At 42.3% G+C, this 26073-nt stretch overlaps 1 protein-coding gene across 1 annotated transcript; it reads right to left on the reverse strand.

Annotated features, from left to right (window-relative positions):
* Positions 1–411: 411 nt before the first annotated feature.
* kbtbd8 (kelch repeat and BTB (POZ) domain containing 8) lies at positions 412–7130 on the reverse strand. The gene is made up of 5 exons (XM_070851491.1): positions 7103–7130; positions 5294–5501; positions 4761–5067; positions 3763–4582; positions 412–3584 (listed from the first exon to the last, which is right to left on the reverse strand). Exons 1-5 carry the CDS (start codon positions 7116–7118, stop codon positions 3121–3123), a joined length of 1815 nt encoding a protein of 604 aa, XP_070707592.1. The 5' UTR covers positions 7119–7130; the 3' UTR covers positions 412–3120.
* Between the last annotated feature and the right edge of the window lie 18943 nt (positions 7131–26073).

Below are 26073 nucleotides of genomic sequence, written 5' to 3' on the forward strand. Positions count from 1 at the left end.
TTGTCTTTGCTCGGACGGGAGGAGCTTCACACGTGGACCTGCAGCAGACATCAGACACAAAGAACCCGCAGAGTTCAAGCCTCGTTTTAAAGCCTCTCACACAGTGACACACACTTTAGAGAGTGTGGGGGAGCCTTACCTTCCACAGCCCGTCTGTCTCACCAACTTATCAACCGGTTTGAGTCTGCTGCTTTATTTGACGTCTGGTCACGTGTTCACTCCAGTGGCCTGGGGGAGGGAGGGAGGGAGGGAGAGAGGGGAGAGAAGAGGGGGGGGGGTTTCCCTCAGTTTTGAGGATGACTGCTGAGAAAGAGCATGTTCAGCCTGCAGATCAGACCACAACTTGTTGTAGCAGTCAGTGTGCAGGTGCAACCCCCCCCATATGCAAACACGAACACGTTTCTCCTTTAATTGTTTTATTTTCAAATTATGTGCAATGTGAATTTCACAGTTGAGCTCAACCACCACTATAACCCCAAAACCCCCAAACAGACAAACCAAAAGAAAAGTGAGGAGAATGCATGAACGACACAATGGAGTAGCACCCCTAAGCGATGCATGTAGAGGACCAGAGTGATGTCTGAAGTCTTGAACACAAGACAGCAGGTTTGTCTTTTTTTTTTTTTCTTTTCTCTAGCTTGTTGTATGACATGACTGGTGTTTGAGACGTGACGTAACCATGTAGTTACTTGATCTGTAATGCTTAGTTTCGGTGAGATGTCACAAAGAAATACTACTGTACAAACGGAGGGAAAGAAAATCAAAATGCATCACTCGTGCGGGTAACCATTTTTTCTCAACAGAGCAGGATTACTCTACCATAACTAAAATAGGTAATTACATAAAGAAAAGAAAAAGAAAAAGAAAAAAAAAACAGCCACTGGACACAACGAAAAGAAAATCACATCTATTTTTTTTTCAAGTTATAAAAGAAACTGAAGATAAGTTTAAAAAACTGTGCAAGTACAGCAAACCTATAGTACAGTATATTACACATAACAAAAACATTTAAATACAGTACTGTGTATCAGTAGAAATCCTGAGAGTTCTCCGTTCCTGGTTCTCAAATGGCCGTCTGTAGACACGTGGATGAAGCTCGAGCCTTCTCTCACACTCGATGAGGGCTGTTTTGAGGGCATTGTTCAAGCTGGGTCAATTAAAAATCAGCTCAAAGTCAGTCGACAGTGGATCTTCTCTTGGAGAAGTTATATTATATCCTCAAGTCCTTACTGAATGCGACTCTTCTGGTATTCATTTCCATGTAAATCTCTTTGATGATTGCGGCGTGGTTACTAAAACTTCTTTTTTGTTTTTGTCGTAATAGAGGGGCACTCTTCGTGAAGATGCGATACATGGGAAATGTGTAGTGCAAAGATGACACAGGAATCTGCATGAGGAAACTGACGGCACTGAAAATGTCACACTTTCACAGGGAACGCCACTCAGTGGTGGTATTAATTCTTCTATACAAGATTGTCAAAATAAAAAAAGAACAAAACAAACAAACAAAAAAAAAAAAAGCAGCACCAACAATTTGTGTCCTCCGTGTGATGGCGTGTGGAGACGGATTCATGGCTGTCAGATGAATTAGCGCACACAGCCCAGGCCACCCCCGTGTGTTCATACAGTCTTGCGTGTTCAGGAGGGTGCTTCGTAAAGTTTGCAGTGAAGGACTGCCAAAGTGGAGAGTGATTCGGTACGACGCTGAGTAAGACTTGTCAGATATTCTTCATCTGGAGGAACAGTTTTTGATTCTGATGCCCCTTTTTCGAGCCACAGGCACGTTGGCGTCCCAAATGATCTGCACTAGATTACGCATCACTTCAGGCCAGCACCCATGCAAACAGCCACACAATCATCATTGGAACTACTGTGATTTTCACTAGCAGAGACAAGCACACAGAACAATTAATGCACTTTTACTAAGGTAATATAACGAAATATAGCCTAATCACAGTTCCATGACTTATTGCTACCACAAGGTTATTCTTAATGTCCAGATCAACTATAACAAGACCTCAAATGCTTTTTTTTTTTTGGCATTTAAGAGGAAGGCTTTTTCAACCTTTTTTCAAATAATTATAATCCAAATGTCGAAAAACAACCTCAACAGAGCTCAGCGCTGAACTGAGCTTTTCACACAGTTGCTTAATCAACACAATAGCCTGAAATGTCCCTTTTCTCCTAATCAAATATCTCTGAAGTTTCTGAGGTAAGCCTGTTAGTTGGTCTGAACTTTCCACTTAGTGTTGCCACAAATTTGACTCCGTCCGTAGTTCTCCAATGTGGAGAGCGAGTACTCGAACATTTCACTTAAGTTGTCTTCGCGTGTGACACAAAATGGATGCCAACTCAAAGAGTGGGAGGTACGAGCCCCCATGCAACTGGAATCTCAAACAAAACTTAAAAATAGCTCGGAAGCCACACATAGTGTATTGTTTGACACACTGACGCATGTGGAGGAGGAGGGGGCCATAAAAATATCATACAAGCTTCACAAACACTAAGGTAATGTAAATCACGAGCACACTTCAAATTAAAACTTGTCTATAAAATAAGCTGAAGAGACTTGAGCACTGAATATAAAAAAAAAAAACCTCAGAGCCAACAACCTACTAATGAGCTAAGGTACTCATCTTACCCGTATGAATATATAGTTTATATAGTTATTTATATATCTATATAAGTATATATATATAGATTTTCACTTTATGTTGACACGTAGCATCCATATCTCCAGAGGGCACTTTTATCTTGCCAATACCCTTATTTGCATGCTTATCATTTGTAAAAATCCTTACCTATATAAGAATCTAAAATAAAAATAGAACAACATGGCTCAACAACAAGCAAAAAATAGGATAATTGCACTTATGATTCATTGTACGGTTTTGTTAAACAAGCATCCGTGTGGGTAGCTGGTGCCGTCTGGAAAGAAAAAAATACTGCAATCTTTTAAAAGCACCCCCATTTTGATCATGTTAAACCAAAGTTTGAACGACTTAAGACTTAACCAAAAATGGTCCTTGTGGTGCAAACCCAAGGTAACACCAGGCACAAGGCAGGCAGGACAACACCACTCTGTCTGCCTCATAGATTGGGTTCACAAATCCAGCTACCTCAGAGCACTTTCTGTAGACATTGTGGGTAAAGTTTGGCCACCACACATTCAAAATGGCGACCCAAATCCCAGAGACGGTCAGGTGTCTCGTAGACTTTGGTCCATACGTCTGCCTCGTCATCGTACTGGTAAAGGGAGTTCTTGCGGCTGGTACGAAACACGTGCTCCTCCACCATGACCTGCGTGGCTCGTACAAACAGGTGGAGCTTGCCTTGCAGCAGCATGGCCTTTATATACGGGCTCGTGGCTTGGTCGAAGGGCAGATCTCTCTTGCGGCTCCACGTGTTCTTCTCAATGTCATAGACCTCCACGGTGAAGGTGCGCTGGTGGTTCCTGCAGATGCCAGCGATGTAGTAGATGCAGTTCTTGTACAAGGCAGCCAGACCCTGACTCCGAGGGATGCTCATCGGGGCAAGATGACTCCAATAGTCTTTACGGGGATCAAAGCAGAAGAAATATTCACCTGCAGAAGAGAAATCAGAAGTCAGAGCTCTTGTCAAATGCTTTAACATGCCGTCTCATATTTGTCTGTCATATAAATGTGATTGCTTTTACAATTAATTTTGAATTAATCAGCAATGTGTTATTGTCAGAGTCAGCATAACTCCAGCTGCAGTTTCACTGGAGCAGCGTAAACTCACCTTGGAGGACATAGATGCGGTCCCTGTACTCCACAGCACTGTGAAACTCCATGGCCACTGGCATTGGACTGACAGCTGTCCAACAGTTGTCTCTGGTATCATAGCACTCTACTGACTTTAATGCATTCCTCCCATCACCTTCGTATACTCGGCCTCCCAGTGCATAGAGCTTCCCACAGCAGTGCACAAGCCTGCAGCCTATCCTCGCTCTCAGCAGAGGTGCCCGTGGGAGCCAGCGGTTGCCTGCGTGTTCGTACTGCCAGAAGTCGCTCTCTGCCCGATGGTCTATGGACACCTCGCTGTTGCTCGGTCTGTAACCTCCAGCAATGTAGATATCGTTCTCTGAGGACACCAGGATACCGACCTCCCGGAGATCGTTGGGTGGTTTGCAGAGCTTAAACACCCTTCCTGTGGCTGTGTCGAGGCAAGGCACCGTCTGCTTCTTCCCTGAGTGTTTGTGAGCGGCGTCAAAGCAGATGACCATCTCAGAAGCAGTCATACCCAGGCGCTGTGGGCAACCATTGGTGCCAGTGAGGCGGGCTTTGGCCTCAGCAGGGTCCTTAGACAGGGACAGGGCACAAGCAAAGGGGGCAGGTATCCGACTGAGGAAGGCCTCATCCAGCAAGGGCAGACGGATGCATTGGGAAAAAACCTCATCTAGGTGGGCCTCACGGCCAGGCAGATCATGCTCCAGCCAGCGGACAATGCTCTCATAGACATGCTCTTCCTTCTCCACGTTGAGGTCATCATTGTTCAAAATGCTAACAAGCTGTTCCTTGGTCATTTGGAGGAACTCTTGCTCCCATGACACACACAAAAACTACAACAAAAGCAAAATGTTTCCATTTTTAGCAGCCACACACTGGTTATAAGGACAGCACTTTTACAAGACCAGAATAAAGCAATGTGGGGGGGGGGGGGGGAATAGAATAACAGAATCAACCTTAAATCACAAAGTAACTGTTCAGAAACCAATCCTGTGCTCATGTTGAACTGACCTTCTTGCGAATGTAGTCTTGGGAACGTTCCCTCAGCTCCTGGTGCCCATAGGCATCAGCAAACATGTAGACACCAATACAGTTCTGGGGGTCAAGTCTGCTGATCATGAACTGGGCACACTGATCCTGCAGGGCAGGAATCTGGAAAATGCTGGCTGCAGTGAACAGGGCCTGGACATTGGACTCGGAGAGTGTAACCCTGGATGTGTAGGCATAGTCGAGGACGAGGTGCATGGATTCAGATTCCACTCCGACAATTCTGACCTCACGCTGGCTGCTCTCTGTAAGGCCACTGGTGAACATGGACCTGGTGGTGGTATTGGTGGAAAAACACAAATGCTATGACTACATCAACCAATTCTCATGGAGCAACTGTACTATGATTCAAACATGCAAAAACCTAACAAGGAATTATCATCTGAATATTATAACACAAATTAACTAGTAGCCAATCTGACCCCAGAACCAAGTTATGTTTTTCAGCTATTAAATCGTGAAAATGAAAACATTTGAGCGCATCCAGTGTTTCATACCTAAAATATGGGCTGATTGCTGCAAGGACATTTCGGTGACACGAGAAAGTCTTGCCGTGGTCCACTTCTACGACGATGTCTGTGAGTTGTGCTTCATCATACAAGGCTTTGAGCTGCTGAAGGATGTTACAGGCATGAACAGCATCTACCCCGTTGTAGTTGGCGCTTGGAGGTGTCCCATTTTGTACTTGTAACAGCTTCCCTACCTCTGAACAACACAGTACAAAGAGAGAGAAGAGCATTAGATCAGTCAAGCCATATTAAGGAACAGTGTGGACACCATACAGAAGACTGGACGACTTTATCAGACTCCTATTAAAGAGAAAGCAGTGATTTGGTGGAGGGTTATTTAATTCTATCTGCTGGCATTTTGAGGCTCGTGCTCCAATCACCTTTATATAGCTGTGCAGACTAACATAGATTGATGACGATGAACTGTACTGTCATTCATTTTACAAAACACTGGAAGAGACAGATGGCAGAATTAGGGATGACACAAAAGTGAGTACCTGAAATGCTGACAACATTGATTATTTAACTACACCAAAATAAACCAGAATCTGTCATGTGTGTTTGTGTCAATAAGGTTTACAGTAAATCAATACTGCAAAGGTTACTGAGATCATTTGTGTTTAAGTAGTAAAGATACAGTTTATATTTTAGTCTCCAAATGTATTTCACAAAATCAATGCTCATTCCAGTATTACATTTACAGTGTTTGTGCATTCGACCCACTTATAATAACGACTGAAGCAGGGACAAAAACCTCTCTTCTACTTTATTTGGGGTTTTTTTTTTTTTTCCACAACATCTGCTTGTTTTTAAACTTTGGTCAAAAGTTGTTGAGGTTCTCACAGACCAAGTCATGCCACACGGATAGCACATGGGCCCCCACACTAAACCTAAACAGTGGTGTTCACCTACAGCAGAGTCTGCAAAGTACCCATGTTTCTTCTCACACGTGTTATGGCAAGTTACACAAGTGGCACCCCAGCCTCGTGCCTTGTGGGTCTCATATTCTCAGCTGCCGAGGGACAAAAACTTTTCCAACAAACACCTCGTGTTGTGCAAGGCTAACTCCTTGACAGGACAAAGGCTCGCGATGAGTGAATAGAAAACTACTGTCTCACCAGGTGGTAGCTAGCTGCTGGCTAACACCTCACATCAGTTGCCCGCTGACTGCAGTAACTGTGTGGCTGTCTAAATGGACCGAAACCCCAACTTGGACAACACATTGCCCGTTTTGAAGATGCGAGCGTTTGGTTATCGTGAAAAACAGCAACGCCCGCCGTCACGTTAGCTAGTTGACACACAAGCTTAACTTTTAGCAGACAGCTAGGCACCAAGCTAATGTTAGCAAGCTTTCTTTGACACAACATTGCGAGATATAAAGGGCGATAAAAACTCAAACGCTCCCAGTATTAACGTCCACATGTTAGAGAAACACATCAGTACTAAGCGAAATGTTTAATATCTAACCACACATAGCAGCAACAACAACTACCACTTGTGTAATCTTTGTCTCTTGTCATAAACAAGTGTTTACACAATCAGCTGTAGGTAGCGAGCTAACCGGCCGAAACTTAGCCAGACAGCTAACGTTAGCCGCATAGCGAAGCTAACGATACCCAACACTTTTCAGGAGTCGTTTTAGAGCCTGACCTCTTTCAACGAGAGAGCAACATGTCATGACTTTTTCCATTAGTGTATAAGACTACACTCCGCGAACATATAAAGGCACAAATTGTAACTTTAAAAGGCGTTATTTAAGTCTGATTACTACACAAAACAATGAAGATTTTTGCTAACCTCCACTGGCAGCCATTCTCTCCGGTCTATCTCGGGGCAGACCGAGAAACGTCACAGCGGAGCCCCGGAAACAAGGAACAGCCAATCAGAGGAGGCGCACGGATCCGTCAGCCAATCACATTCCTCTCGTCTGAAATAGGGAAAAAAAGTTGATGGCCGTGTGGGCAAATTATTCACAGTAACGGAATTACAGACACACTCAATAAAAATCGACCCGAAAAGTCAAAGCAGCTCCATCCAAACAGGTGGATGCAGAAAGAGGAGAGCACTCCGAGTGGAGCAGTGACCCGAGCTGTGTGGTAGCATGTCGGTGCAGCAGGGGTAGACATTACTCTCAGGGAGGAGTCCATTTTCTTTGCATGTGTCCCTGTGCACTCCCTCTGCACTTATACAATATATATGTAGACATGTAGGCCAGATGGTGAATAAAACTGGGAACCTGAGATTGAGTTTGGCAAAATAAAATCAATCGCAGGCTTCATTATAAAGTGATTAGGTGCCTTTGCTAGAAGTCTTGCTGTAAGCCTTTGGGACTCACTCCACTCGTATGAAAAGTGTAAAATCAAGGTTAAAACACTCGTGTGAGAGTGTATTTAAAAATAGGAGACACTGTGAAATAATTAAACACAAAGAACCGCCTTGATGATTACAATCCCGTTAGTCTCACTGTGATTTCACTTAAGTACAGCTTGTAAAACTTCAATAACTGTTTTGCATCGTGTTTAATGTACCAAATATGTCTCAATATTCTATTACAGAGAGAGTTTCATATCATTACTCCTATCAAAGTCTTAATTATGAGTATACGATCGAACGTACTGAAGACCAGGAAGTCTGCCTTTCCACCAAAGGCACAAACCGAAGCTGATTTGTGATTAATGTCCGTGATCTTGATTGTACAGCGTCTGTATGCGTAAAAAAACAAATATGTCAGATGTTCTCCTCAATTCTGAGTAGTTGGCTATGTTGGTTAAAGTTTGAAGCCACACGTGGTAAATGCTTCTGGTCCACTGAAACCTTGATAGATCAATTTTGTGCAATTTCAGTGTGAGGAAAAACAACAGTCTTAACTCAAACAGCAACAACAGGCAACAACATGATACTATAAATCAGCGTGTAGTCAGAGGAGGGGAAAATACTGTAAATAGCAACAGATGCACCCATATTTTGGGAAACTTATGAATTATATCTTGGCATGGTTTTAAAAAAAAGTTAAATTTGTATCCACGTTGTTTGACCCCGGCCAAAATATCTGTATTAGTGGAGCAAACCTGGAAGAATTTCATTAGAATTTGAATGAGACTTAACCACAATGGGGAGAAAACATTATAACATTATAATATACTCTTATTTTACTTATATTTGTGCATTCTGACATTAATTGAGCTGGAGCTGAACTACAGAATAAATAACTTCCAGGCAGCTGAACAACAACTGAACAATTCTCAGGATTGTGAATAATACAACAGCTCTGATGTAAACCACAGAGAAGCACACAGCGCAGGCATACACGGAAAAGATGTTGGGATAACTCAACATGATATTTAGCTGAAGTCGATTAAATAGTCACTGTTATTAACCCTTTAACCTTCTGCTCAACCATATGGTAGAGCACATTTTGACTCACTATATCTTATTGAAAACATGTTTTACTTACGACATCTCAACCGTCTGGTAGAGGCCAATATTTCAAAAAATGTGGGGTCTGTTCATAAAAAAACATTGATTTTTGTGATTAGTGCCCCAAAGAAGTAAAATATATAAAGAATACACTTTTTCATTGCTTTTTTTCTTGGTGAGGACGTTAAAGGGTTAAAATCAAATCAGTGTGTAAGAGGTTAAACATAACCAATATGAATGTTAAGGTGATATATTTTTAATATTTACTTACAATCAGACACACAGAATTAAACCTCAGTATCCTCAGTATGAACTGTCACTTTCCTTGTCTGTGTCTTTCCCTGCCTTCACTGTGTGTGTGTTCTCATGGCCATGGCTGATCAACGAGCCACACCTGCTGCTCATCCTCATCCTCATCCTCATCCTCATCATCTACTCTGCCATATAACCGGACCTGTGTCTTCACTCCGCTGCCAGATTGTTCCGTCAACTCGGCGAAGACAACAGTGCCACTCAGTGCTCTTTATGATATCTCTTGTGACTTTCTGTGAAACTTTGATGCCTGAACATTTTGTCTCTTCCTTGCCTCGTTGATCAGCCCTCCATCTCCATCTCCATCTCCATCTCCATCTCCATGTCCATCTCCATCTCCATCTCCATCTCCATGTCCACCCTCCCATGTGTTGTCTCCCAGCTTGTCTACCAGTCCACCCGCCTGCCTCTGACTCGTCTCCTCGTCTTCCACTTTTTGTTCATTTAATAAATCCTTTACTTTTTACCACAACCACCTGCTCAGTCCTGCCTTTTGTGATGTAGTTCCACACATCATTAAATTGCTGTGTTTCATTTTTATCTTTAGAAATCTGTAATATTTCATATGTTGGTGGTTTCTCACCCAGTAACAGGAAATGAATTACAGTACTGAACAGGAGAAAAGCTACAGGACGTGTTGGAAACATGTTGCTGTGCTCACTGGCCGACTTCTAGCTCTGTTGAGTTATGTGCGTTTGTGCAGGCTGAGATTATACCAATTTGATAGAATTGTTTTTGCAATCTTTCAGTCAGGTAATAACTCTGTATGTGCTTGTTAAAAGCCAGGCTGTCTTGATTTCGCCTGTGTGCTGTGAGTTCAGGCTGTGGAGCCCTTGTGAGTTGAGAGGTTTTTGATTAATCTGGCATGAAACAACAGAAATATGTTTTCCCTTATTCACTGTAATGGATTTTACGGTGTCACCGCCATAATTTACCGCTACCGTATATTATTGTAAAGGTTTATTACACTATTGTACAGTAGAATGAGGTTTACAGTGTGATACTACAGTGTTACTATTGTAGTCTACATGAAGAGTTTCTAACTGTGTGCTTTGGGTTTTCTTCATAATCACATTTAGACAAACTACTGTAAAATGCAGACGTGTGCTGTAAATAACAGCGTCTCAATAATATTTGTGGTTCAGCTTAAAAATCGTCAGCCAATCGTGCATAACCCAGAAAACAGCTGGCACATAAGAGGATGAGATGACTGACAGAAGATTTATTAAAAGGCAGCACTGTATAAGAAGTTACCAGATCTATTATTATAACTTAAAATCTGTCCAATAAAGCAGACGCATACCTTTTCTCAGGGGGCGGATATAAACTTAAGACAGCTGAAAACATTTTGCTAAATGAAAAAAAGCACCATTAATCAAGTGTTGAATAACACAGACTGATGATGCCAAATGTCATCTGCGGTAATTAAGGGTTAGTAATCAGTTGCCCGGGCTCACAGCTCGCTGAGTGAGTGAGAGAGAGAGAGAGAGAGATTAGATCGGAGGGCAGAGATAAATGTTTGAAACAGGAAGGAGCACCTAGTTAGCCTTAACAAGCCCAAGATCAAAGAAAGCATAAACTCACAGAGAAATCTGGGCGTTCTTCATGATACCTTTGTGACAATAAATCTCCTCTCAAGAGCACCACACTTGAAAGCCACACTAGCCAAACAGGTATGAGGGAGGGTGTGCCTCACATACAGTCACCAGTATTTCTACAAGAACGAATGTTAGCATCGTCGTGTGTTCATAGCAAAAAATCACAAATATGACGAGGTAAATTCACCGTCATGAGGTTATATAAATCAATCTAAAGCAGAAGTCACACGAAAAGCAAAGGAGAACAACATCTGCTCCACTACAGCAGCAAAACGCTCTGTTAGGCACAACTTATCTTACTGAATCTGCTAAATATCAGCAAACACACCAAAAATGTTGAAAATATTAAGACTTCTCAAACACGCTTGTGTGAAAACGCTCCCTGTGCTTGAATTAAAGCAATTTAATGCAGGCAAAAATTAAACATTAGCCACAAACTGGGTAAGCAGATGTCTTATCTCATTTCATTTTGCACATGGTAGCTGTTTAATGGCACGTCAAAGCAGAATCACACTTAGGATATTTTTTCTTTCTACTGAAAAATCGATTAAACGAGTCTCTTTTTTTAACCTTCTAACGGCTTATGTGATGCTTTGTGGCCTTGCTCGGGGATTGCTGTGAGCACAGTGTGTTTGTGTGGCAGAGTTGGCAAAGGCACATCATCCTCACCACGGTTCAGAGATCAATATCCACTACAGGTCAATGAATTACATTTCTCATATTAACCAGTGGTGCTGTGTTCCAAGGGCAGATTTAGAAGAGAAGGTTTTTTTTTTTTTTCTTCTATTTTTTACCACATTTTCAGAAGAGCTTAGCCTTTTTTATTCATTTACTTGACTCGTGTATCAAAATGAATGTGGTACATGTCTGATTAAACAGCTTTTCATGGCATACCGCATGGCGATAAAACTAGAAATATAAATGGGATTTAAATTCAACAGACTTGTTATGTCCTCTGCCTATTTTTATGTTTTTGTACAATTTAAAAAGCATCTCTCGTCACACCTCTTGCTTATCGTTTTGCAGGATGTGAATTTTTGCTCACACAGGAGCGTGCTGGCTTGCAAGCAAAGTTTACTGTATATCATGTTAAAGGTCCCATATTTCACAAAATGCTCTTTTTAATGTCTCTTTTCAACATAAAGATGTGTTTTAAATATGTGTATCTGTTTTTACTGCTCCCATCTTTCAGAAAATGTGTGTGAAAACGCTCCGTTTAGTTTTGGCTCCCTTTATGATGTCATGAGTGAATCTGTAGATCACATGACCTTCAGCAGGCCGACCATCCCCGCCCACTTGTTTTTTCCTCTCTAACACCTGCTTCCTGCAGACTGGCCTGTTTCTTCTTAAATGGAGCGTTCAGACAGATGAACCGTCACGTCTGGTGTGACATTTCTATGCCAGAATATCTAATAATCTGTGCTCAACAAAAAAACCTTAATATTACTCGCTTAAGTAGATTTTGGTTTTTACAGAAACAAATAAGCAAGTGTAATTAAATGTCTCCATCTGAAGGGAAAATGTAGGATTAAATATTAATAGTTGCTAGGGGAAACATGCATTTTTCATCTAATAATTAAGTCAAACTTGAATGTTTCATTTAAAAGCTCTGTTATTATGTTGATTGCATATTTCAGGCCTTTCACACAAGCTGTCTACGGTAATGAGGGAATGTCCTTCGTGGCCTTATTTATCACAGTTTGGGGTCTCCATCAGATTCGAGTCGGGGGTTTTGACTCACAACATGTCACAGCACCTGCAACCTCATGCTGTCAAGAGAAATAGACTAATTGTTGTTTATGAAACACTGTGATTGCCATGTGATTCCCCTGTATCAACATGCCGTCATTTAATATCTATTGCTGTTCATCTGGGCTTCGTTTACTGATAGATTTGTAAGAATAATTGCACAATGCTGTCTGATGTTATTGTTTAGCATCATAAATTATGTATCATTAGATATCCAAAGCGTTAACCTGCTGCTGATGTTTCCACATCTATATATACATATACTGTATATATATATATATATATATATATATATATATACACTACTCACAAAAAGTTAGGGATATTCGACTTTCAGGTGAAATATATGGAAAATGTAAAAAGTGAATGCTACAGTGATATTATATCATGAAAGTAGGGCATTTAAGTAGAAGCATGCGCTGGTAATTTCTTCATTTTAAACAATTTATTGAAAGAAAATCTACCAACAGTGGTAGGTATACCACAACAAAACATTTTCAGTGTCTCAATAAATTGGGACGTGGCCAAAGGACGTCCACTCCTCTCCTTTCTGTGACTCTTCCAGTCTCTGTATCACTGTTCCAACCTCCTGATGACACTCTGTGACCCTCTAAGCTCAGTGAACACCTCCGTCTGAGGACTTCCTGTTTGAAGCCTCCAGTGTTGAGGTGCTGCTGATCAACTGTTAGGTGTCGTCTTGGTCTCATGATGTCAGAATGTGAACAGCAGGATGAGGAGGACTGTTTAAATACCAATTCTAACTGAAGCAGGAAATGTATTGGTGGATTCATGGATCAAACCTGTTGTGAATGTTGCTGTTAAGCTTCTTGTTAGAGAACAGCAGCTGGTGCAGAAAGTACTGAGACACTGAACAGTTGGACATGTGCATTCAAAGGTTTAGAGAAGGTCACATTAAGTTCACCTGGAAAGGCATTTTAGGTTCATCCTGAAATTTCACCTGAAAGCTGAATATCCCTAACTTTTTGTGAGTAGTGTATATATATATATATATATATATATATATATATATATATATATATATATATATACATATATCGAGCTCTAGTGTTTATACTTCAGCAAACACTTAAATTCACATCATCTTTCACTTTATACACATTAGAATTGGCACTTTTATTCTTTCCTTCACTTCAACTGTATTTCTGGCACAATTCATAATTTACACTTTACCAGTTTTTACTATTTTCAGTGCCTTTGCTTCAGCTGAGCACTTCCATTGTAACAGCCACTTCAGCTTCCTTCAGTTACTGTATTTTAACTCTCACTTCAGCCTCCTTCAGAATTTCAGCTACTTTAAACATTTCATCTGCTCATTTTCAGCAGCGAGCACATTTTTCTTCAGAAAACTCATCTCTTGCTCGTTACAAATACACACAGTGGAGTTCAATGACACCTTTTCTACTGTGCTGGCTCTATTCTAATGAGGTTAAAATGCTGACTCGGGTTTGATTTGATGGTGCTCACACACACATTAGACAAACTCTTGGAAAAACGGCCCTTTCATTCTCTTGCTGTACTTTTCAAAATGTAGTCCACCATGTGTAAAACAAAATGGATCATGGATCATTTGCATGCAGATTTAGGTGTTGGAAGCATTCAGGCTTCTGTTTCTAGTCCATTTGTGGTCCCAATGGCACTTGGTCTGAGTGGAGTCTGTGTGGAGAGCAAAAGAGGTGGAACACATCAGCCAAAACACAATCTCATAACCCATCGACTATTGTCTGACAAGGATTTAGCTTCATATTAGCTTTTCTTTTTTAATTCATCAGTATTCATATGCAGATATCTGTTTATAGAGATTAGCAGAAAAGTCAGGCACACAGAAGAGGACGTCTTGGCTCTAGCTCCACCCAAACCACCGAGCATCGGCCCTTGACCCCACAGGCTAAACCATCAGCAGATGATAGCCGATGGATTCACAGATTGATGAAAGGGGCGACACCCGATATGAACTTCAACACTCAAACACCCGTAAGGCAGAAAGTCAGCACTGAATTTTAAATCCACTCTGCTGGACAGAAGTTACGTCACTGTTCACATACTTACTGTAGGAACTAGTTATGGTTCAGTAAAATACTGCTAGCAGGACCAAAGTAACCGAGATGTTAACAACCGTCCATCAGGATCTTATGATGTAGATTAAGTTTTTGTTTAAGTGTTATTAATATTTTCTTTGAGGGTGTTTCATATAATTATTTTGACAAAAGATGTATAAGCATGTCCTACATTCCTACCTGGATTGTGTTTCTGTTTGCTGTATGCAGAGGGAGGCTGTTGTAAAGGTATCGCTTTTACTGGAGAGCCTCCATCAGTGCTGTGCAGGCTGGAAATGCACTTTAACACTGCATAACACTGTAGAATGACAGAAGGAGAGACAAATAAAAGTACAACTGCAATCTAAGCAATCGATTTCACTTTTTTTTTTTCCAATTTCTTCCCATTCAGCCACAGTGCGGCCTGTGAAATTGGGCCTAGCTACTGTTGAATGAGAGAAAAAGGCTTCCTGGGGTTGCTGTTATTTGATGATAGCTCTGGATTCTGTTTACCCCTCCACAGATGTCCCTTCTTGGTACATTGAAACTGATCACCTGATATCTGCACTTTCTACTTTATCCCCATCTCACTCAGAATTTTCTGGTCACAGCACTATGAACGAGAAATGTATTATTATAGTTTGCATTCACAATATGAAACCGCTTCTGCCGGAATAAAACGTAAGAATGGCTGCATCCAATGACATTAGGGGAGGCGTCTCCGCTGAATATATAGGAATAGATGGGGGATCATCTTTTGCCAAGCCTCAAGTCTAGAAACATAACTCCTGTTTGGTGTTTTTATTCCAAGTATATCTGCCATTATTAGGCCTAAAGAGAGTTAACATATATGTTAATCTTTTAATGTTGTGAATATGTGATATGTCTAAATAATGAATCGTACTGAGGAGTGTTATGTACAGACACACAAAAGCTGGTTTACATTTGTAATAAGTGTTCTCATTTCCTCTATAAAGGCCCTCTTAAGTTGTGAGCTTGTCTCTTGTAATCTCTTGGGAAGATGAGAGAAAGACGGTGTGGGGGGGTTAAATGGTGGCGTCCCAGGTCGGCAATGATTGAATTGCAGAACAGAAGACGATGAGGAGATGAGATGGGATGCATGAGGAAGAGGAGGCAGGGGGTGTAATTGTAGTTTAAATGTGTGTTTTTGTCAGAGATGGAGGTAATGGGTTATTATATGCCCCCGGGGGCCCGTGGAAGAATGCCTGCAGATGTTGTGAAGAGCCACGGGCTCCCCCACGCCGCCACTCAGGAGGAGACAAATAGGAGCGCTCTGGGAGGCTGCTGTAAATATAGACGTGGAAGTCCTTCTCCATGTTTAAAAAGTCCCCTTTCTCGCTCTCTTCCTCTGACTTTCTCTTCCACTAACCCCACCTGAGGAGCTGATGAGCAGATGGTCTGAGGCTCTCTGAAAGTGCCTTAATTTCCAAACCCAGCAGCTAAAACCGCTGACAAAGCTGTTTGCTAATGGTTGTTGTTTAGCGGCATAACTCCAGGTTTTCTGCTTTTCTTCACTCTTGCTTATTGTCAATGAAATCGTGAAGTCAGGATTAACTTTAAATAATACTGAGGCGCTATCAAGCCGGGAGAAAGGGAATAAACATATTTCCCAAATGTCACCCATAAAAAAAACCAAGATAACATAATGACTGGTGACTTTAGAGGTGCTGATGTTTTACCCTCAGACGGAGACGGGCTGGTTGCTCCCTTGTTTCCAGTCTTTGTGCATAGCTAAGCTAACTCTTCCTTGAAATAACAAAATATTGTCGAGTTTGCTTCACATATTATTTGCTGCAAGGAGTTGAAAGGTACGAGATAAACTTTCATATTAACTATTTAAGACTCCGACGCAGACGCTGCCAAGAATTCCTCAAGACTGAGTCTCATTTGAGGGGAGATAAGATTGAACAAATGTAGGCCTGCTGGAAGCTGTCTGAGTGTCCAGTCGGTTGGGATCACAGTGGGTGGTCCTGTTGTGGGGCGATAATAACCATTCATGCTTTCAGAGCTAGGAGACGGAAGGCAAACTCTGGGCTCAGCAGAGATGAGCCCAAAAAGGAAATGTCCTCTTTTCTTGCATTGAGACAGTGTTGAAAATGCAACTGTGCTGATAACGCTGGATCAAAGCTCGTGTGTTTTGATCTGACTGCCAAAAACCACAGAGTCTAGAGGGAAGCCGAGGTTCACATTGGCTCTAACTTTGGGGACAGATTCAGTAGGCTGCTGCTGGGTGACCGCACATCGTCTGCCCTTCAAGTTGTAAAAGCAAACAAATAAGGCTGTGCCGCCTCCCACTGTGAGGTCGACTCATTTGTTCCACTTGTCCGGCTGATGGATTTGGTTTTATAAAATTTGGCTTTTTTTAGCCTCCCGCTAATTAGTTAAGGGAGAAAAAAAAATGCACTCCGCACATTTTGTCCAATTTGACTAGCCTCTTTTTTTCTCCTTCTAAATCGTCCTCCTGTGGTCTTCTTCACAGACCTGTGCGTCCACAGCATGGTTGAGCTCTCTCTGTGTCAGGGTGAGTCGGGGGGAGTGGCCGGGGGGCTCAAGACACCCAGCGGGGAGGTCTGGGGCTCTAATAGCAGAATCGGATTAGAGGACTCCCCTGGTGTGCGCTGCCATGCGCCCGTGTGCGAATGCTCTCCCTGTCATCAATATTGAGGCGGTGGCGCAGGGAGATCTATCAGCAAATCCGATTGCACGCAGAGAATTCTGAGGTCCCAGCAGAAAAGGCTGGGATGGGCTTTTTTTCCTCTCTCCCACTTTCCTTTTACATTATTTCAGGCCCCAGGAGAGTATTCTCCATCATGTCAATGTAATGTAGCACACAGAGGCAATCATGCAGCCTCTCTGGCCTCGGGGCTGCCTGCTCGGAGGGGAAAATGCAACTTTAGCACTTAATCATCTCACCCATAGCTGCCGCAACAGTCTATGGGAAGGTTTTCCACACAATATGAAACCAGATCCCTCATGGTGGGCATGCTGTTGCGTATCCCCCATGGTTGGGGGCTTTCACTCCTCCATTTCCCACCCTTCCCATCTGAAGATCCGCGTATACGCTGCCTCAGACCTGTGCTTATATGTCAATTCAGCCCATGCGGAAAAAGACCTCAGTTGGGCGCGATGTTACCTGCCGACACCCGCTGAAACATTTGGATTCATGAATCCCATCTCCGAACTGAGGAGCGCACAGCAATCAGAGTCATTCTAGTGTGATCAATGGCACGCCACTGAGGACGAACCGTGCAAGCCAGAGCAGAGCGATATGGGATTTTATTGATATTAGCTTACATGCATACCAGCCATGACTGTCTCCTGTTTCAAGGCTGCAGAGCTTACATTTGATCGGGAACAGATACAATACGACCCTGATGTGTTTGTCTGAGGAAAGCAAGCGGTAGAAGAAAAAAAAAAGTGGTACATGTGCGCGCGTGAATCGAAATGAGCACGGAGGTGTGTGAATTATTAAGTGATTGGTTGGCTGCACGCATGGCTCCAAGGGAAGACACAGGGAGAGGTCAAACAAGACCGTTCCAAATAGACCTGTCGGAATCCGCCTCAGGGAGGCCTAACTGGTTAGACAAGGGCGATACTTTTTTACTACAAGTGCCCTTGCTTTACTGTGCGTGGACTGGACGAGCCCATGTATTATTCACTGGTCTCACTGGGTGATAAATGGGAGACCTCCATACCACAGGCAGTAGAATATTCACCAGTGCTTATCTCTTTTAATCCCATGACCGCAGGCCAAGTCACTGAATTAGTGAGCGAGGCACAACAGTGCTGCTTAAACTGCGAGGGCAAGGTTGTTTAACCAGGAGATTTATCCAAAAGCTATTTGTTTGATAAATAAGCTCGGTGATGTTAGCTTGCAGTCTTTTTAGGACATATTTAAAAGGAACACACGTAGGATTTACGCTAAAGACAAATAGCGGTTATAACCGTAAACTGTATGTTTTCTGGAAACAGTTTTTGAAACGTCTGCACATTCATTTCTTTCTCCTCCTTCATGTACAGTGAAGCGGATGGTTATATTTTTAAACTTGCTCCATCAAACGAACGTTATATGGAAGCATGTTGATGTTGAATAAATCATGTCAGTTTCTCTCTGTGGTTTACTTTTATTAGATTTCTTTAATTCGGGCCTAGCTAAAAAAAAAAAAAAGCTAAATCCCACACTGTCAAGTAATTAACTGCATGACTTTCTTCAGCCTGTCGTGACACGTGCCTGAAAAACCATCATTTTCTGTGTGTATGTGATTTTTACAGTTTTCTGGGGTTTTTTTTCCTGTCACTGCAGATTATATACACCTGCATGCCTCTATGTTTTAACCAGCGATGGAAGAAATATTCATATTTATTACTTAATGGATAAAACTGGTGATGCTCTATGTTTTTTTCTCATTGTCATCACAAGAAAAGACAAAAGCCACCCAGAGTTGGTCGGCCACTGCTCTATCCCGTCTGCTGCTCTGTGTCCATTTCTTCTTTCTATTGTTGAAAAACACTTCCTGAATTTCCTGAAAAACCTGGGTACTGTAGTCTTTAGCAAACGTTACTGTGGAAGGAGTAAATAGGGTGTTTCTGGGGATCTATTTGCAGCCGCGGATTGATACGCGTTTGGCGCTCTAGTCAGTGTTTATGGCACCAGGACAGAGTCAAGTGGGGTTGATTCAAAATGTGTGTTCATAATGAAGGAGCACATGATAGAGTGCTGCTCCCTGATGGGTTTTTAATAGTTTGAGAACAACAATGCAACAATTGTCATTTACTATAAGATTTATAAGTCTTTGGCTGCATAAACACTTGTTAGCAGGATCAATTTCATGTTGGTTTTGGTCTTTTCATGGTTATATAGAATCTTTATCACATGTAGGTCCTATCTCCAAAGTACAGAATCACTAACCCACATTTTTTTTACCAAACGGTTGAGATGTCGTAAGTAAAACATGTTTTCAATAAGATATAGTGAGTCAAAATGTGCTCTACCATATGGTTTAGCAGAAGGTTAAAGGGTTAAATACATTTAAAGGATTAGAAAGCACAATGTCGGTGTCCTAAACGTAGTGAAGTAGAGTTATAAAGAACTATACGATGGAAATTAAATAAAGTACTTGAAAATTGTGAAAACACAAGTAAAAGAAGGTGCATTCCACCTCCAGGTTTGAACATCCTCTGAGGCACAGGTCTAATCAACAACCCTTCAGTCTAAACACACACGCTGCTTCATTTCGATGTAATTTTTTTTGTTCACTATTTCTTTTGGAGACTAGAACTTGTATTGCAGAGACAATTCCCCATTCTCCTCAGCCCTCTCCCTCATATCACAGCAATTTGGAAGGAGCAGGATCCTACAGTACAACTACACCACCAGCCTTTGTTTTCCCCCCACACAGAAACTGGATGTCTGCCACGGAGCTTTCTAGAATACTAATGAGGATGGTTAGCGAGTCAAAGTTACTGACCTGAGGTGTCGGGATGGAGCGCAGACCAAGGAGTGGAGGGGTTGAGTGCAGCCAGACACCGTCTGCCACAATAAGACTGGAAATGTCAGAGTTTATTACCTCTGGCCTGACTTGCCCTCAGTCGGTCTGGGCTGACAGCAAACTACGCTCGTGCCTCATTTGTCCTATTATGGGGATGTTTTTTAGGGATGTTAAAGGGAGGCATGAAGATTTTGTTAGACAACAATCGCTGCAGCAAGAGTGATGTGTTTTCAATCATGTCTCACCAGCTGGAGACATTTTTAACTTCCTTCAAAGGTAATATGTCCCCTAGAAACTGTAGTTTCTAAGGGACATATTACCTGTCACACTGACACAACTCCACCAGTGTGGATCTGTGTGTGAGAGCACTATAATTAGGTGTTCAACCCCAGAAGAAGCTCTCTACCACATCAGGGATGAATGTTAGTGGAGAGGGAGGATTTGAACAGCCTCTGGAAGCGATGTCTCTCTTTCTCGCCACTTTCTCTCCGTCTTTGCTCGTCTCCCCCCCCCCCCCCTCCTCACCTGCCCTCCTCTGTCTTGTTTTTTTTTGTTTCATTTTGCCGCTGATTATGTTTCTGTCAGCCCGTATCTCCCATTTTCTTTGCCTATCGTCTCTCACTCTCCCAACTTTTCCAACTTCATTTAGATTCCGTTCCACCTCCTTCGCTCTCCTCTCCCTCTCTCCCCGTCTCTCCACAGGTGGTGAGGCCAGAAAGAGAGAGAAAAAAAACAACAGAAAGGAATAAAAGAAAGGGAATGAGCCCCCAATTCTGCTCCTCATGCCTTTCCATGAACATGGTGAGGGCTAGGCTTGTCAGGCAATTAATGTAGCTCCTCTTGGCAATGAGGAGGCTCTCCGTTATAAACAAAGCCTATTCATGAGCCGGGAGATAACCCCCAGTGCCTTCATTTGTATCAGGGGGAGAGTAATTACCCCCCATGCAACTAATCTATCTCTGCAGCCACTGATTCGCCCTCTATGCAGAAATCTGTTTAAAGAGGCCCTCATTTTTGTCATTCTTTCAATGGATCATTATGGATTACGGAGAGAAACTCACTAATTCCATTAGTGCAGTATCACAACCACTTCATGAACCGTATGTGCAGGCATTCAGGCACAGACGTTGCTAAATGCAGCATAAATACTTATGTCACTAAAACATAATCTAACATGGCATAAAAGTGGTTTGTATGAAAGAACAAATGTACAAATATAACCTTCCAAGTTCTAAATTGGGATCTAAACGTACAAAAAACATGTTTTTATTGAAAGAACCCTTAACAGCGTCATGTATCATACACATATAGCTACTCAATAGGTTTTGCAAAATGTTTCTGCATTACGTGTGACTGCTCAAGTATAAGATGAAAACATATTGTATAGTTATAGTTTCTCTAATCTGGAAGTCCCACATCCATAATACATGTTCCCCACCTTCATAACTTCAAGTGGTTCCTTCATTTGTGTTTCCATATAACAGTGGATTTGCCAAACGTGCCTTCTGATGGTGCTCAAATTGAACAATTACTGAGTAAAAATGTTTGCGAGGAAATAGCTAAAACCATCAAGTGTAGCTGAGTGGTTTTCTCTTGAAGAGCAACATTGCCATCTATCACTGAGAGGCAGAAGTGCACAAACTCCACAAAAACTGAGTCGGTGACATCAGATGTTTTACACGTCTGCAAAGATAATCATCACACACATTAAGATTTTTTTTTTTTTTTTGTTGAAAGAATGCTAAAACAGCTTTCTAATGCTGCTTCTGCTCCGACCGCACCTGCAGCGTCCCCCTTTGTTTGAATGCTACAGCGGCCAAAAAGTTTGAAATTCAAATGTGGTCACGGGGAGGACATGTTTAGGTTGTAGTGAAGACCGAGCAGGCTAAAAGTGATAGATAGAGAATCCTGAAGTTGATCCCACACATGATCCCTCCCTATCACTGTGTCCTGACTGACATTCTTCATGCATATGATGCAGCCAGAGGGGCTTCAGGTGGGCGCGCTCCATCACCAGCCTGAGATTTATTCCTCAGGCTTGCTTGCTCAGGTTGTGTATTTGCATGGGATGCGGTGATGCTGCCACATTGTCAAATGATAATCCCGCTTTGCTGCCGCTCCCAAAAGTCCCACCGGTGCCTTCTGTGGATGTAATTTAATTTTTTCTCAGCTAAATTAGCGAGGATAGTAGTTTATTGAGTGGCCTGTCTGTCTGTCTGTGTGTCTCTGTGAGAGATTGCAAGTGAGGGTGATTGAACACGTGGCTGATGTGGCAGTGCGTTTGTTGTGTCGCCGGGATGGTAGCGGTGACACCAGAATATGTGATGCATGACCTTTCTTTTTTTATTAGTATGCATGCAAACATAAATGCCTCCATCCACACACACACACACAGTGAATGCCACAGGAGTGTGTCATTATAATTGAGAGAGATGGCTTCTTTCTTAACCATAATTTCATGCATAATGTCACAGATCTGGATGCTGCGCGGCCGACTGTTCTCCCCTGAATCCTAATTCCACATTCAGATTGGTTTATTTCTGAGACGCCTCAGCAAATCAGGCCCCTAATTAATCGGAATGATGCATCGATTCAAACTTCCTTCTCCCCTTTCCTCCGCAATTTTCAAGGGCTTATGAGGACTGCATGAGGAAATAGAAACACAATCAAAGCAGAGAAACTCACCCCGAAACAGAGCACTGTCTGGGGCCATTTCAGACGTAGCATTTGATTACACCACTGTGTGAAACTCAATATCGCAGACTAGATATCCTGATCAGAGAAGGTAAAACTATTCGGGACAAATACAAACAGGTGTGTGTAAATGTATGTTACATCTCCAAGTTCCAGTGAGCTTCACATTACTCTTTTCTTTAATCAACTTTGACTACCTCTCCTGCTCTCCTTTCCCTCCCTCCATCCTTTTGCGCTTCAGCTCTAACAGCCCTTGACAGCTGGAGATGAAATAGAAATTTTGATATCAAACACCTACACAAAGGAGGGCTGACCTTTGATCAGCGCGCCGTTTGATGTTGTGACATGAAATTTGCATCATGGGAGCCCGGGCAGCGGACGCAACCGCAAAGGGCTAATGCTAGAGCCCCGTCAGGGAGCTGCGAAGGTCAAGGGCCTATTAGGAAGGAACAAGCCCTCTAATCCCACACAAGGGCCCTGCACAGCATTTGATGTTCAATACACAGAAATAGAATAGAAAATTGAGCCCTGAGAACAGAGCAGCGACAGTATTCATTAGATATTAGCCCACGAGTGAACAGGGGAGGAAGGGCATTATGGAATTACTATTAGATGTGACATTGTGTTTAGAGCAAGACATTCATAACCTGGACTGGTCAAACAAGATGATACCACAACAGGGCTCTCGCTGACAGAACAATCTGATCGTTCAGCACCCCGGTTTGTTTAACTATCCGTAAAGCGTCTCATAACCGCTGAGCAGCTCCTCGCCAGAAAGCAAATGGACATCCACTCTCAGGTGTGCGGTGGCGTGGGCCACTTCAGAACATATGGCGCGCTCCATCTGAATGTTGTCTATTGATCTGTGGACAGGTGGATCAGCTGAGCTCTGAAGCTGCTTAATTATTCAAGCTGGCACGTCATTTTTCATGCTTGGTGCCGTTTCAGAAGACCAGAAATAAACCTGTCACTCCCACTGTCCATCTTTCATGCGGCCATCGGCTTTCAGCCTCATTACCTGCACAGCACAGGTGAGGGGGGAGGAAAGGAAAGGAAAGGAAAGGAAAGGAAAGGAAAGGAAAGGAAAGGAAAGGAGAGGAGAGAGGCGAACACACATTTACATATAGATACTTTCCATCTCTCTCTCTCTCTCTCTCTGTCGCTCACTCGCTCTCTTTCACGCACACTATTTAACAGGTTTGAAGCACTATGTCAGGCAATCATTTGATCTCATTTCAGGGAATATCATCATCTTTCTTCTGTCCTGTAATCAATATTTCAGTTACATTTTTGGTCCCACTTTCAAAGTGCAGTCATAATACATTGCAAAGGGTTTTGTAATACAGTGAAAGCAGCGGTGTGCTTTATGATACTTGCTCTTATCGGCTTTGATAAATTGTATGTACATTCTTGAAGGGTGTGTCATTTCTGCGTTACATGTTCTCCCAGGCGTTCCTGTAAAATGGTATGTATGGTAATTTATGTATGTTTGTGTGATGATAAACCCACCCGAGATATCACAGCCCACTTTGCAACATCATAGAAAAATCTCAAATCCGTCTTTTAAGTAAACATATGGTGAGACTGCGACAGCTTAACCTGCATTTGAAGTCTGTAAAAGTGCAGGCGCTGAGCCAAACTACTCATGTGCACTTTACGGATACATGAATATTCTGCCAATTAACAACACTTGTATTTGCATATTTAACATTAAACACTTTATATTACTTAACAGGCTGAAATTCAATTCAGCTTCACACTGGATGGATGATTTATTTTTTTTTTTTTTGATGTGCTGAGAAGCTCCAATTAAACCCAAACACCTTAAAACCATCTTCACAGAAGTTATCAATTAGCCTTTGGCCCTAAAATGAAATCTCGGTTGTGATGCCATTAGTGTCCTTAATGTCTTAAAAAATTGCCAACATTAGCACATTTTATCACAATAAAAGTTGCATTAGGCATATTATACTACCAAATCTTTCCTTCTCACGGACAGATTGAAAGAAAATGACAGCTGCAGCTGCACTTTATCACCACTCATTTGTTTATACACACGTATATATTTTATTCACATATTTTTGTGTTACATCCCTTGTTTTTGAACTTCTTCTGCTACCGACACTTCTGCACCTTTTCTGTCTCCTCTGTTGCTGTGACAAGTGAATTTCCCCGGTGTGGGATAAATAAAGTTCTCTCTCATCCCTTATCTTGTCTGGATGTTTAAAACAACCTCCCTCAGAACCACAAATGCCAGCCCTGTGGTGGCTCTTGAGGAAAAATCCGGGGGGGATCGCCAAAGTCAAATTGAATAAATTGCCCCTTGAGCCGTGCATGGCCAAAAACGCTGTGACGTTACACCAACAACGTGAGGTTTCATCATTAGTGTACAGTTTGGAAGCAGCACCAGAAACACAAGGCTTCACTCTAAACTGAGGACGCTGTATCATCACTCACCAGCTACACCCAGCGTGTATTTTGGATAAACTGCTTAATGATTTAATCTTACATTTAAACATTAGACTCGTGCTAAAAAGTAGCAGTCACTCCTATAATTACTGAGTTAGACTGACACCTTTAATGCTTCCTTGATAATGCATTTCCCACAGTGAAAATCAGCAGTCATTCTAGAGATCCACTCCTGATGAATCAAATCAGGCTAAAGTTCAAGAACCTCTCTCACCTCGAAACGTTCTTTATGCATCTCAATAATCTCACAGGAGTAATGAAAAAAAAGCCCAAATACGGCCCACTGTATTGCATTACCTCACACGCCATATTTCCTGACACCAGAGTGAGGTAAGACTTTCCAGGTCAGACATTTTTAAGACTCAGGAGTTTGCTGGCCTGATCAATAATTTTGTTCTCTGTAATTATCTCACCATTGCACTCATTAATTACACTTTCAAGGCTCATTTCCAGCGTTGGCCGCAGATGCCCAGTTGTGTGGGAGCATCCAGAGAGGTGAGGGTGAGAGAGGGGCGGCGCGGGAGAGAGCGAGGCCTAATTAATACTCTGTCTCTCTGTCGAGGGTTGGCTGCCACTCGCAGGGGGTAAAATGCAAGCGCTCTGTCATCTGAGACTTCACCAAGTGGGAGACAAACGAGGTCTTTGGCGGCCAAATCGATAAGTCCCTTCGATGAGCCAAATTTAGAGAGTGCTGCCTCTGCTTTGAAGTCATCCACTAACACTCCGGTGAAAGACTTTTCCAGAGAACTTCCTGTGCAGCCTTTTCTGACTGAAGGATACATAACATGTGGATCGAGAAGCTGAGCGAAAGCTTTGCACAGAAGAGTTTAGTAGATGAACCAGAGTTATTTTGTGAAACACTGGGATGATTTATAGGTCAGTAACATTTTAACAGCACCAACATTTTGATATTGACTGAAATCAGAAATAAGATATACTGCAGCTGGTTCACAACACTTTCAGCT

The sequence above is a fragment of the Pempheris klunzingeri genome, chromosome 2, assembly GCF_042242105.1.
Source record: "Pempheris klunzingeri isolate RE-2024b chromosome 2, fPemKlu1.hap1, whole genome shotgun sequence".
In the NCBI taxonomy this organism is placed as follows: domain Eukaryota; kingdom Metazoa; phylum Chordata; class Actinopteri; order Acropomatiformes; family Pempheridae; genus Pempheris; species Pempheris klunzingeri.

Excerpts from the sequence above, each read along its gene's own strand:
- kbtbd8 (XM_070851491.1), bottom strand. Across the intron at positions 5,068-5,293 it reads GCAATCAGCCCATATTTTAG|GTCCATGTTCACCAGTGGCC; the intron begins GTATGAAACACT and ends TACCACCACCAG. Across the intron at positions 4,583-4,760 it reads AAGACTACATTCGCAAGAAG|TTTTTGTGTGTGTCATGGGA; the intron begins GTCAGTTCAACA and ends CTTTTGTTGTAG.